The following is a 14,757-nucleotide window of genomic DNA, read 5'->3' as shown; positions in this document are numbered from 1 at the left end:
TTTTCGCTCTTTGTCCTTCTCACGTCCTTCAAGAAGTTTAGATTGACTAAAATACTTCTCTGGCCGCCTGTTTAAAAAAAAATGTTCTTAATCGCTGGGGCAGCAAAGTTTGGAAAGGGGAACATTTCTTTTTTTTTTGTCGGCAGCAAATTAAGCAAGCAGAACAGGAGAGAGCACGCGTTTGACAGCTACGGTAGTTAGCGACCTATTCGCTATGTTTATATAGATTTTGCGTGATATTCAATTAAACCTCAACAGACATCCTTTTGAAGGCAACAAATAGCAAATAGCAACACAGCAGTATCTCTATGATATTTAAGAGTAAACAACACAAATTAGGTTTAGCTTAGTAGTGTTGTGGCACGTGTGAAAATGAATCCAGCCAATGAATGGGCAGCAAATGGCACGCTTCGAGGCTCTTGCAAATTAGAATGTGCTGGTGCAATAGCTTCAGGACAGCCACCCACAAACTATGTTGCGAAATGATTTTGTATTCTCGGTATTACACTCCGCTATAAAGCCGAGCTTGCGGCCAAAGGCACTTTTTTATGGTCAAGCAGCGCGCCAGTGCGATGACGCAAACTGCCTTCACGTGAAAAACGAATCCGGTATGTAACAGGCGCGCGCGCGCTAAACCGGCAGCAGAGGACATCGTGCTCGCCGTGACTGAAGCGGTGTTGACCGAAGTGTCGTTGTTGTAAAACAAAATGCAAAGTACAATCTAACACTCTAGTAACGTCGCTTGGTGCTACACTGCCTCGTTAACAATTTCGGAGAATTGCGATTATGCGCGCTTTTGTGACTTCGCGAATAAAGATGTACACGCGATTTGAATTTTGTGCCTGGTAGATATTTTCTCTGTCCAGCAGATTGTATAACATGTGTCCCAGAGAACGTTAGCTAAGCTACTCAATCTAAAAAGAAAAACGATTTTAAAAACACGGAGGAATTTACAATTATTAAATCTATGATGTTCGCTTCTCACAGGTCTGACAACCGAACACCGTAGGTCTTATGATTGTATATTGCACCGTGTTCTTTTTTTTTTTTAATCTTTCCTTTTTCACTGAACAGCTTGGCTAAGGTTAGCTGGGGCAACCTATATAAACATGTTGCCCCAGTATACTCGAAAAGAAAGCCTTTATGCGCATTTCGTGATTGTGCTTTCTTGCTTCTTTTGCTTGTGTAGATTATTGATAGGCTACATGCCTGTGCAGCTTGTGCAGCTTGTGAGTAGTGAATCAAATGACGATGCAAAACGCCACTCGCATGATGACGATCTCTTCCACGCGAAATGACTTCGACATAGAATTAGAGCGACTTCGAGCGCTTCGTCGCCGGGCGGAACGTCGATATCGACGTACAAAATCAATCCATGACCTTAGGGCAGCCAGGAGGATGCAAAAGAAGATTCAGCGTCGTATGGATAGATTAGCGTCGGAACGGTGGGCAACGTTTTGCCAGACACTCGACCCCCGCAAGCCACTGTCTCACATTTGGAAAACTGTGCAAGGTCTGCGTTGCCTTCCGGAACGGCGTTTTCCATTCAAGGCGCTAGCGCTTTTCCAAGGGCGGCAAGACATCGATGTCGCAGAAGACTTTTGTGCGCGGATCGCAGACCAAGCGGCTCGTCCAGATCCTCCAGCCCGAGCTGACGTCCCCCATTCCCGTGATTGCCGCATGGACCTTCCTTTTACAATGGAGGAGCTCGAGGCGGCACTAGCTCTCTGCAGGCGCTCATCATCTCCGGGTCCAGATGGTATATCATACCGAGCCTTGTGCTATCTCGGAGAATCCGCACGGATAGCACTATTGAGTCTCTACAACACCTCATGGCAGGAGGGAAATGTTCCTGACGAATGGAAAGTGAGCCGCCTGGTGCCAATCTTGAAGCAGGGCAAATCCCCGCTAGAGCTCACCTCTTACCGCCCGATAGCGTTGGCCAGCTGTGTAGGAAAGATAATGGAACGGATGATCCTTGGCCGCCTGGAATGGTACCTTGAACACTACAAGATTTATCCGAGTTCCATGGCTGGCTTCCGACGTGACCGCTCTTCCATCGACAATGTAGTTGATCTCGTTTCATATGTCCAGCACGAAAGGTCCCGTAAACGTTTATCTGCAGCTTTATTCCTAGATGTGAAAGGGGCATACGATAACGTATTACATGAGGCTATTCTCGACGCTCTTGTGACGGTTGGCTTAGGTGGTCGAGTATTTTTATGGATTGCAAGTTACCTATCTGCAAGATCATTCTATGTATTAACTGACGATGGGCCAACTACGCGACGCTATACCAGCAAGGGCGTTCCTCAAGGCGGTGCTCTCAGCCCGACGCTATTCAACCTCGCTCTTGTTGGACTTGCTGAATGCTTGCCAACTACCATCAAGATTTCAACATACGCTGACGACATCTGTGTCTGGGCTTCGGCAGTCACACGTCCTCAGATACGTGCGCGACTTCAAAGAGCGGCCACTTTGACAGCGAACTACTTGTGTAAACAGGGTCTCAGCATTTCACCTGAAAAATGCGCACTAGTCGCATTTACTCGGAAACCGATGACGCCTTATATCATCTCAATCAATGGGCGGACCATTTCCTATGTCCGAAACCACAGATTCCTTGGCGTCATTATTGACCGAGACCTCTGTTGGAGCCCACACGTGGCCTACATGAAACGGCGCCTGACAGCTACTTCCCAGTTGTTCAAATACTTGACAGGGAAGACGTGGGGGATGTCGGTAGACGCAATGCTTAAACTCTACAGAGCTCTCTTTCTCGGTTTTTTAAGATACAGTCTACCTGTACTGAACAACACCTGCAAGACAAACATTCGTGTTCTGCAGGCAGTACAAGCTCAAGCACTCAGAGTCTGCCTTGGTTTGCCCAGATGTACGTCAACAGAGGCGACTCTTGCGATTGCTCGGGACCATCCAATGCGAACTCACATTACGGTGGAAGCCCTGAGAACGCACATCAGACATTTTGCACGTGCCCCCTATCACCACCTTGCAGCACTACCTTCAGACAGGCACCAATCATCATTCTCTAAAACTATCAACAAGTACAACGACAAACTTCCCTCGGGCTTCACCGCTGCATCTAAACCATCGATACCCCCTTGGTGTCTTATCAGCCCCACAGTACATCTCAGTGTACCAGGAATCGGAAAAAAGTCTGAACTGTCGTCGCCTGTCCTCAAACAACTGTCTCTGCTTCTTCTGCACGAGAGGTACGCGGACAGTGAACACATTTATACTGATGGTTCCACAAACATCCAGTGTTCGTCCGGTGCTGTGGTTGTCCCAGCAAAAGCTATTACCATCAGCTTCAGGACTGACCACCCGACAACATCGACATCTGCTGAACTAGCTGCTCTTCGCGCTGCACTCCGTTTCGTCAGTCGGGAGCCACCTCGACAATGGTCCATCTTCAGCGACTCAAAGGCAGCCCTACAATCTGTACTATCAGCTCTGCGTCGCGGGCCATTCGAACAGCTCGTATTCGATATTAGATGCCTACTCCATACATCACAGGAGAAAGGACACCACGTGACGTTTCAGTGGCTGCCAAGTCACTGCGGCGTCACTGGAAACGAAGACGCCGATAATGCAGCTCGGGCGGCTCTTGAAGACGCACAAGAAGAGGCCATACCGCTTTCACGATCCGACGCAGCTAGCAGACTTCGAGTGCTTGCACAGGAGATGACGCTCTCTTCATGGTGCACACCAAACAGCCAGACCAACCAGAGCAACCGTCAATACCACCTGCCTTCTTTGATGCATCTCTATATACCAACTGGACTCCGCCGAAGCGAGGCGACTCTGCTTTATCGCTTATGGTTAGGGGTGGCTTTCACGAAATCTTACTCATTCCGCATTGGAATGGCCGACAACGCTCTCTGCAATGCCTGTCTTTGCGAGGAGACGCTGCAACACATTCTGTGCGACTGTCCTGAATATAATGTTCAGCGACAGTCCCTGGCATCCGTTCTCGCGCACCTTGACACTAGACCATTGTCCCTCGACACGATTTTCACATGCCGCCGACAGAAGACATCGCAGGTGAAGGCGACAAAGGGACTACTTCAGTTTTTGAAAGAGACGGGATTGGACAAGCGGCTCTGACAGTGTTATCACGTACAATGCCAGATTGATAGACTCTACCGGCCGATGTTTGTGTGCTGTGCTATGTGCTCTCTCTCTCTCTCCCCCTTCCCCATCTTTCATCGCACCCATCCCTCTCCCATGTGTAGGGTAGCAAGCCGGTTACGCTAAACTGGTTAACCTCCCTGCCTTTCCTTCTCTACTTTTTCCTTCCTTTCCTTCCTTCAAATTGGAACAAGGGATAACCGGCGCCATGCACATCGATGCGCAAGTATCTCCACGATACTCATTTCACTAAAGAAACGAAGTCGACCGAAATCAACTCGGATTAGTTTTCTGGTTGTTGTCAATTATATTCAGCCGAAAACACTCTGCCCTAAATAGTTGCCGCGCTACAGGCAGGCTGCCAGTGGACTTTATTCAGGTCTTGGGGAGCGACGACTTGTAAACATTTCCATTCAGAAAAAAGTCTCACACTCTCCATAGCATACCGTGAAATCTGTCACTTCGCTCAATCACGTCATCGACACCATTGTTGGTGCAAAATAAAAGGAGAAAAAGGAATGCTCGCCGTACGGTTTCAATTTTACCCGCTGATTAGTCACCTTATTTATTTTTTTTCAACGAACGGACGCCTGCGAGCGCGCTCAAAGAGTAAATAATGCATACAGTTCTGACTTCAGCTGGGACGATGCAGCTATTCTATGGTAATTGCGTTCCTTTCGACGCTTCGTTGTCGACGTCCTTGTTGCCTTCAAGTTAGGCTCGCACCGGCTGCCTGCGTTATAACATCACCACCAGCTAGTCGATGCTCCGATAGTGATGAGAAAGTGATAACGAAGAGGGAAAATAATCGTGCCATTCATGTGGTGTTAAGTTTGTCTTCGATCTCCGTTTAACATTTCTTTCTCGTGTTCGCTGCAGGTTTTCAACAGCGGAACGGACAACGAGCAGCTGGAGGAAGTGAACAGTAAACTACGTACTCAGTGCAAAACCACGACCGAAACGGGACAAGACAAAGAATTCAGCGCCGAGCCCGCCAGCCCTGTTCTCGATAACCACCCGCTGCTCGATGCTTCGAGTAGCCCGGACATGATCTGCAAAGAGAGCAAATGTAACGACAATATTTGAGCGATCGAGTATGCTCATGACGGGTCGTAACCGTACGGCAAACTTCTCATGACGACCTGCTTTCATAAGTCAAGCGTGAACAGAGTCACAATTGCGATCGCTAGTGTGGGCACATCTGGGGTGCTAGTTAAGGAAGCACTTCTTAGACGTTCATCAGAAGACGTCCACGCATACGCCTGAATTCCATTTATACGAGATAGTATTTATGTAAAAAAATTCATCTGTTCAGCGCGCCACTGTGTCCCGCTTGCTCTGGGGGCGAGGACTTAGAGCACTTAATTTCTATTTGCGGGCGTTTTACAAAGTCAAGGGTTGTTTTGAGGAAACGCTCTCAACATGCGACAAGACGCGCGACTTGAGCTGCGGGACATTTTTGGAACGTGACAGTGTCCTGGCTCCGAACTGCTATCCACTGAGTTGGTTAAAGCATTATTGCGGGATACAGGCCTGCCAGTGAGATTCTGGGAATAATTTTTGCGCTAGGGCATCTCGCGCTAGGTCGAAATCTCCACCTCATTCCATTTCACCTGAAGTAACATGCCAAGCCTGTCGCTGGACTAACTGTCTCCAGTTGCCATTAAACTTTCTCTCACTCTCACAGAAAATTAAAAGTGGTGCCCAGTAGAAAATATTGAGTGAACGAGTGAATAAAGTTATTGTTGTTCAGGCACTTGAGTCGTTTGATACCCCCAGTGCAGGGTGGCAAACCGGACGTGCATCTGGTTAACCTCCCTGCCTTCCCAGTCTTCTACTTCTCTCTCTCTCTCTCTCTCTCTCTCTCTCTCTCTCTCTCTCTCTGTACGGCTCCAGTGGCAGTAAGAATCCGAATGCGTACAGCGTATTCATAGGTGAATAGCGTGTGTAACAGTGAATTAACAAAAACCTTGCCCGTCTGCGTCAAAGCAAATGTGCACGGGTCTACCAAAACAGTATGCACTACAGAAAAATTCTTAACCATGTAACAAGTAGTAACGTTTTCTATAGAAAAGGCAGAGGCGGTCAGATGACGAATTTGAAGAGAGGTCCTATTCGTGTTTCGCATCATATGAACGTAATGCCGAGTTATTTCACCGACAGCGGGCCACAGCATGTTCCACTAATGCTGCCTTGTTTTATTGTTCGTAGGGTACAGATGTGTTATAGGTGTAAGGGGGCCCTGACAAAGTGGTTGGAAACGATGTGCAACGTGCAGCCGACGGGAAATTAGACACTGCTGGACGGCCCTTCGGGGGCCCCCGCCGAGGGAGGATGAAGGGATACAAAATAGACGTTATAGAAAGCAGGAGGAATGCTTTCATAGGCATACGCTTAAGAAATGCACGTCGCCCCACAACCCTGTGTATTTAAGGAAGGGGTTCAAAAAAACTTGGAGGACGTTTAACCTTCGCCTTTAATAGTGGAACGTGCTAGCATTCAAAGATCCGTGGCTGCTTCTCACGCTTCCCGGAAACTGAACCTTATGTAACCGTAATGTCTACCGGAAAACGCTGGCGGTGAACGATATGCACGAAGGCGAGCTTTCTGGTAGAAACGCGACCTCTTGCGTGGGCCGATCCCGGAGGCAGTGCAAAGCCGCGCGCAAAACAACAAAAATATACTTTCAGGTTTCTGGTATTGTTTCGCACTTTTAATATGCGCTGTCGTTGTTTTGCGTCATGCCATTTGTTTGGGGCTTGTCATTCTCAAAATTCCGAGGAATGACTTTGTCAAGAATGTAAGACAAGGTATGAGCAACTTTAATGATAGAACGGTGTGGCAATATGACCCGCATATGCCGCATGTCATATAGCAAGGCAAGACATATATATATACCCAAATATACATGGGAATTTTCGCTCACGGACAACTCCGCCGACTGCAACGTCGGCGCCGACACTGGATTTTCTGTGACGCGTGGCCCTTAACGCTATTGCTTTAAAATATAATTTTCAGGGAAACTAAACTTTCAGTCGTATCGTAGGCACAGATGACCAGAGTACCGAAGAAAACAAGAAGCGGACATTTTCTTGAGATCACTTGGCCTCGAATAATCGCTGGAGTTGCCCTTTAATGCCTTTGGCTGCCCTAATGTCTCGGCGGCGTTTCAGTGGTTGGCGCAGGGCCTCGAAAGAGCACTTTGCTATCACCTAAATTGCGGCCCTACTCGGCCAACCCAACTCACTCTTTAAAGAGTGGGCAGACCACTTCCCTGATGTCTCTCCATGTGAGCGAATCGTTCTAAGTTTTGGAGATCGGTGCACTGAAACACAATTACACAAGGCGGGTGCAACGTGCAGGTCTCCTTATGTATACAGATTACGACGTATCCATGCATGCTTCGCGGTCGTTTCTTTTCGTTCCTCAGCTGTCCGGATATTCGGAGGGAGCGCCCTTCACAACTGAGAGAAAGGGTATTCTGCAGCTTCTTCTATAAACGTCTGATGACGTGAACTGCCTCTCTCTGATTGGTTAGTAGTTCAGAGTACCTTTTTCTAGTTATTTGCGAAACGCGACTGCTCTCGCTATTGCCTAAGGACGCCGTGCTTACAATTTTCGCGCGTTTAAATCGCGTGCTATTACGCGCATGCGTCATAAATCACGTGAACGAACAAACACTTCTGGCACACAACCTTTAATAAAACGCCACAGTCAACCGGGGCTGATTACATATTGATGAAAGTTAAGGATGCGCAAAGGGTTCAGGATGTGTGGTCTCAGTTAGGCACTATATAAGCCGATACAAGACTTCATGACGTCAATGTGCTGCTGCGCAGTGAATAAAGACGAATAAAACATATTCTGGGCTTTTACGTGCCAGAACCACAATATTATTACGAGTCACACCGTAGTGGGGAACTCCGGATTTATTTTGACCACCTGGGGTTCTTTAACGTGCGCCCGATGCACGGTTCGCGGGCTTTTCTGGCGTTTCGCCCCCGTCGAAATGTGGCAGCCGCGGCCGCCATTTGATCCCACGACCTCCTGTTTAGCAGCGCAACACCATAGAGCCGCTAAGCCACCGAGGCGGGTCATGATTTGATTCCGTAGCCTGAGGCTCAGCAGCGCAGCACCGAAGCCACTACGCCACCACGGCGAGTGAAGAAACGGACACCAAAGTGCAGGAGTGATGCTAAGAAAGCTCTGCCTTAAAAAATATATTTTTATCTGTATCAATAGGATACCATTTTACAATAACACAAAAATTGACTCTTTCTTACGTGAGAAGTACTTGGTAAGCTAGAAAAGAGAGCGAAAAAAAAAAAACGATAGACGGGTAGCGACGTTACCTAGAAGTTCTCGCACTAGCTTGCCGTAACGTCATGGATTTTGACGGCATGTGCTGGAGTCCCGGATAAATTTTTACCGGTACAGTCCTACTGCATTGCATTCTAAAAGAGCCAGATGCTTCTCGATCACTAAGTCTCAAGAACTTTTACCATGGGTATAAGTTCTTATAAAAGCCACAACGGCCCAAATACGAAGAGATACTTCGAAATCCTTGACGTCACTCTGGTGTATACCGGTGCTGGAGTTCCGGCGAGAAATTGAGAAGAAACGGAAGTTTGACCTTCATTTTCTCTTCTAATAATCATTCTGTTACCGCAAAATTGACAATAAAACTGAGTTTTGAAACAATAACTTATCAGTATAAACTGGTCTAGTGCTTCTCTTTAGTGTCCCTTTAATAAGTTCGCGAGTGCGGCGACATGTGTTTTTTTTGTTTGCGATGTGCACAATGCGAAGTTAGCCCTGAGTTAATGTTGCAGTTTGAATGCCTTCGCGACGGCACCGTACGGCACTCATTCGCGGGGCGTTCGTTAACTAGCATTCATATCCTATCGCACTCACCGTTAATCACTGGAGTTTATTTAGAATGAAAGTACGAGTGGGCGATCACGTACAGTTAGCGTCTAATGTTGATGGGTGGGGCACATGCGCCCGCCGACATGGGCGTTTCTTTCTTCTTTTTTTACCGTCTTTTCTTTTGCTTGCCCACTTAGCCTGTCGCGCGCACCGAAACAGTATATATACCGCCACATTCTGCCCAATGATAAATTCTTGAATGATTGAAGCATCAAGACACAGACACATTGGGTGAGTTTGTTGGACACACAACCAAGTGCTGAACAGTACGTATAATTAAACGAAGTGAACAGAAACACGAGAAATGGGGGTATACATGCAAGCGTTGACTTAATTCGAAATGATAATTTATTTCTTCATCGCGTGTGAATAACAATGTCCGTGATTGTGAAATATAATTAGTTTTCAGTCAGTATGTAGTCATTTCTTGTGTTTGTCTTGGTCTTCTCGACGGTTAGTGCGAGAGAAAAAGATAAAGCAGGGAGGTTATTAACGAGATAAGGGTATACGGCTTGCTATACATGCAGTACATGAGTTAGGAAGAGAGATAGATAAAAGGTAAAAGAAAGACAGGATAAAGAAAATTAGGGGGGGGGGGGGTGAACAGGACATGAAGGGTTTTCTCATTACCGGCGTCCACACGGGAGAGTGATGGGGATAGCAAAAAGCACAGTAATGTTTGTACGACCTTCTGATGTGATCATAAGTCCCTTGGATTCTGTGCAATTATTTCTTCCCCTGTTTAAATCTTGAGTTACGGAATTAGTGCAGCAACAGAGCAACATGTCATGACATGAATCAAAGTGTGACTGGAGACAGCCGAAGACTGCGAAAAATTCTAAAAACAAAATCAAATACATTCGTCTGTGCCCTTACACTTGGAGCACTTAAGGAGCAGGAGTATACAATATGCTTTTCTTGATATTTTCAGGACGGTGACCAGCTTTGTCATTTTCCAGATGGCAAATACATACTGTGGAGATGCGCACTGTGCGAGAACTTATATATTATAATGGAGTGTACTAGCACTTCTAGCACTATTGAGGTGTCTTCACAGTATAATTTCTTGTCTGTGGAATAAATGAGCGTGCGTGTATTCTATGGGCGGCACTGACTTCATGTTTCTTCAAACTTCTGTTAACATGAACGCGCCGTCAGTTCCAAAAGAAAAAGTGTAGCTCGGCGCGATTGTTACCAAAGCATACATAAAGTTGGAGGGACCGCTGCAATACTGCAGGATATGCAGTACAGCAGGCTCTGAAGACCAGTGCCGGCAAGTGCAACGCCAAAGGGCCAAAGGTCTATTCAAGTAATGGTAGCAACAGATCAGGCTGCACTTTTTGAAAAGCAGACGCCACTTCCCGAGAGGATTTCGAAATTTCTTTTTTTTTTTTTTCGCGTCCGGTCTTGCGCGATTACACTACATGTGCTACGTATCGACCAACCTTAGTATGAAAAAGTTGAAAAGCTCGTTCCGGCGGTTGACGACTTTTTTCATCATGCCAGTTTTGCAATAAAAAGAAATATGACAAGAACTGTTAGGTTGTGCATATTTCTTTTACCAAGCATCATACACTGCCTTGAAAGCATCGATTACGAGCGAGACATGGGGCTAGTCGGATTGCAAGACTGCAATTTATTGTCCGGCGCTTGTTCGCAATGACCAACTGCTGGCGAGGCTCGGGATATTAAATATATGCCAAACTTAACTTTTTTTCTGTAATAAAGTAATTTAGAGGAAGAAACGCCTGCGTCCTTTCGCAGTGAAAAATGAAGTGGTTTCCAATTTTAAGTATGCCTAACCGTATACTACGGTCTATGATTACGTGTGACCATGCGGTACTCCCGAGTAACATTTCTTACTAGTACTATTATTATTATATTTCACTTTATCTAGGGAGTAAATGAAACTATCACTAGCGAGCAGCAGTAGCATTATGATCATCTTACTCTGCATAAAATATAGCGTGGTTCTGGCAACTAACTGCCGGCATGCACGCAGGCATACTTACACACAGAAATACTTTTTCTGAGAATACATTTACTTTTTCGTCGGAGCTTGAAACGGGCTTGAAACTGAGCGCTATAGCAGTTTGTTTCATATTCGTTCTTTTGTAACTATAATTTGCCCTTAGCAGCACGTCAATTTATAAATGCCTGTTAGTATACTCACGCATTTAAGCTGTCTAAGATGTCACCGCCCCAGTATGCAGTTAACTCATTTCCTTCAGGTAATCGAGCTCGAGCAGCTGGTCTACCGAGGGCCTCCAGCTGTCACATTCAGCGTCGGCACCACTACGCAAGTGCAGGGAAGCTTTCACCACATTTTAAAAGCAGGCACCGCTTTCGATTCGCTCCATTTTTTTGTGGCGTCTAAAGATCGTCAAATGAACCTTGGCTCGAACGCCTGCCGGCGCTTCAAAGAGGCGCTAAAGCGTTCGGCCTTGGGGAATTCGGGATCGTCCTCGTGCGCCTTTTACTACTCGCCTTTCAAGTGCGCACTTGGGTAAAGTAAATTCAGAGGACTTCTTTTCGGTAGCCGATTCTGTTTGATGGCCCCCTGACGTGTTGCCTTTGCGGCGGTGTTGCTCAATTCGGCAAAAAGCGGCGTCGTTTTTGCATCCTGTTCTAGTCTTTCGGTGTTTATTTTTGATTGCCGCTTCCTCTGACTTTTAGATTTTGTGTCCGTCTAGGCTTCCTGCACAAAGCCGAAGGTAGTGGGGCATCTGTACGCAGCGCCGGTCTTTGTTACCTTAAATCACATTTACACTTGGTATGACCGCCGCCGCGAGCAGGTTTCTTCTTTCGGGCCTCATTCTATCGGCGAGCTCGAGCACGTTTCCATCCAGCGTCCTCGAGACAGAGGATACGCACGGCGCCATCCCGCAAGAAAATAAATCAAATATACCTACGCACTGTATGTATATTTTTCGCGCAATTTGTTCATCGCTATTTTTATTTCACTGTTCGCGATCGAAGGAACTTCTACGCAACACAGCTCTCATCGACAGCGCCTGCGACTGCATCTGGTGATTATTGAGATTGCGCGTATAACGCGTGCATACTCAGAGGGTGTGCGGCTCACTCTTCCGCGCAAATGCGACCGCGGTCGCGTTCGAACAACCACAAAGAAAGCGACGATTCCTCGGCGCATTGACACAACATGGTATATGCGAGTTCTGAAAGGTTGGACTCCCCTCGTTGCCAGAAATCACGCGATTGCGGCATAGCTAGGCGTTCCTGTGGGAAAACACCAGCACTCGAGAAGGTGATCCTGTACTGCAGGGGCGCCTCTAAAGGGAGGCGATGGGGCGGGGTTGGATCGCGACCCTTCAGCTGTTCCTCCTTCTATTACCCCTCTCCTGGTCGCACGGGGTGCTAAGTCATGAAGTCCGGGAACGTCCCCTCCCTCTCTAAGTTTCTGTGTACCACAATGCCACCTGCCCGACCCACCCAGCTATACCCTTTCTCCCCCAACCCCTCCCCGTTTAAGTGCGTGCCACCTTTGCAGGCTTGTACAAGAGACTCAGAATACGTACTTAAGATAAGTTACTAATTACCCCACGAAATGTACTTGAGTAGAGTAATAAATACCAAATTCAGAAATGTATTTGAGATACGGTAAGAAATGCTCGAAAAGTATTTCGTTACTTCAAAGATACTTGAAGCAACTTTGCAATACTAGCCAAACTTTGCGATAAATGGCCACACATTTAAACTCTCAATAGGAAGACTACAGCAGCAAATGCGAACAGGCACTACACATTGCGAAAAAAGATGGACATACGCAGTAACTATGTACCATTTACCATACCATATGTATGTGTGAACAGTCAGCTATACGGAAGTACTTAATGAAAAGTCCGTTTCTAACTTGCCTTCATGTGCTTTCTCAGATTAGAAGTGGATGTTCTTCCTGTCGATAAGATATTGGTCTTTGGTAGACAGAACTTGCATCATAGGTGGAAAGGTTTCAGTTTACCCGCGGGGTGAGGGGGGGGGGGTGAGAGGGGTCTGGGGCCCGGCCATCTTTCCGACTCCCTCCCATATATATATATATATAACCTTCAATAATAGTTGCTCTTGAAGAAACTTCGTGTGACGTCGAAGAATTGTTCACTGAAGTGGCGGCCTAACGTGAGTAGCTGCAAGGCCTCATAGTAGGAGACAGTTCAATTTCAGAGCCTGAGTCCCTTCGCATTACCGATAGGCTGGCGTCTCTCGGATGAGCCATGCGACAAGCGTATTAAGTTAAATACGTTAGGAAGATATATGTGTTTTTTGCGTATTAGGTCGCGCAAATACACATTCATTAAAAAAGGCGTGTAACGCCGTCTGAAAGCTTTAATACACATAGGTACAATCAAGAAATACTTTCCTGACAAACGGTCATTTGAAAAGATAAGACATAGCATACTCGTATATAAATATTACACAATGTATAACAATTTCTTTTTATACTGTGAGTCGAGTATAAGCGCTGTTGCGCACGATTGCTATTGAAGCTGATTTCGTGTGACTTCGGCTTGACCTCATTTCGGTATATATATATATATATATATATATATATATATATATATATATATATATATATATATATATATATATATATATATATACACGACCTCTACACGCTAGTGGCGATGTTTCCATCCCTAATAAATGTCGTAAATGATTAGAAGAGGTTTTTTTCTTTTCGTGAATAGTTAGCATTGCCTAGTGGAAAGAGAAGCATTACTGAGACACATAATCCCGCGCATTTCACACGCCGTTAATAAAATACTCTGCCGAAGGGGTCACTGAAGTATCCAGGTTTCTTTCAGTATAAAGAAAGCACCAAAGCAATTTGAATCGAGGTGAACATAACTGCACTACAACATATTCATTCTCTAGGCACAAGCTATCTATACCATTAGAAATAATCGTTAGTAGGCTACCTCTTTCCTTGAATAAAAATAATAAACTTTGTCCTGTGTCTATATTTAAGTATATGGTTGTGCTCGTGCATGGTGTTCACAGTTGAAATAAAAAAAAATTACAAAAATACGGATGAAGTAGCCGCCGCTGGTGCTTCTATCGCGCTTGTCGGCTTAATATAAGGATTTGCAGAAATAAAGCGAAAGTGTGAATTAAAAGCTGCGCACGTCCGCATGCACCGACAATGATGCAGTAAGCTTTTAGCCACAATAAAATTCTAAGTGAAAAGGTAGAGGCAACTCAAAAGAAACCTAGCATGATGAGGGTAACAGAACTCTGGTAATGACACTTTGGGAGGGGGGTTCTGCCCCCCCTCCTCCGTCTTGTAGTCGGTGCCTATGTCTTGCGTTGTGCTTGGACACTCTTCGCGGTAATTTAATCTACGCATTAAAAAAAAAGATTAGTCACTTTTTAACTTACCTCTATGTGTTTTCTCAGATTACAATTGGGCGTTCTTCCTGTTGATAATATATCGGTCTTTGGTAGACAGAGCTTACGTTGTGTTTGGACAGCCTTCTCGGTAATTTAATTCACGCATTACAAACTTTTTTTAAATCGCTTTCTCACTTATCTTCATGTGTTTTCTCAGATTAGAATTGGGCATTCTTCCTGGCGATAAGATATTGGTTTTTAGAGCTTGCGTTGTGCTTGGACGCACTTCTCGTTAATTTAATTCACGCATTCAATAAAATCTTTTTA

The 14,757-nt window shown here is 45.8% G+C and overlaps 1 protein-coding gene across 1 annotated transcript in view; it reads left to right on the top strand.

Annotated features, from left to right (window-relative positions):
- The window catches only part of LOC142578878 (uncharacterized), a 107,321-nt gene extending 101,419 nt beyond the window's left edge, over positions 1-5,902 (top strand). Inside the window, exon 11 of the mRNA XM_075688544.1 lies at positions 5,032-5,902. Within this exon, the coding sequence (XP_075544659.1) occupies positions 5,032-5,238 (207 nt within the window). The 3' untranslated portion in view covers positions 5,239-5,902. The remainder of the gene's footprint in view (positions 1-5,031) is intronic.
- The last annotated feature ends 8,855 nt before the right edge of the window (positions 5,903-14,757 follow it).

Source organism: Dermacentor variabilis, chromosome 4 (assembly GCF_050947875.1).
Source record: "Dermacentor variabilis isolate Ectoservices chromosome 4, ASM5094787v1, whole genome shotgun sequence".
Taxonomy (NCBI): Eukaryota; Metazoa; Arthropoda; class Arachnida; order Ixodida; family Ixodidae; genus Dermacentor; species Dermacentor variabilis.
This window is presented reverse-complemented; position numbering and strand designations above follow the sequence as displayed.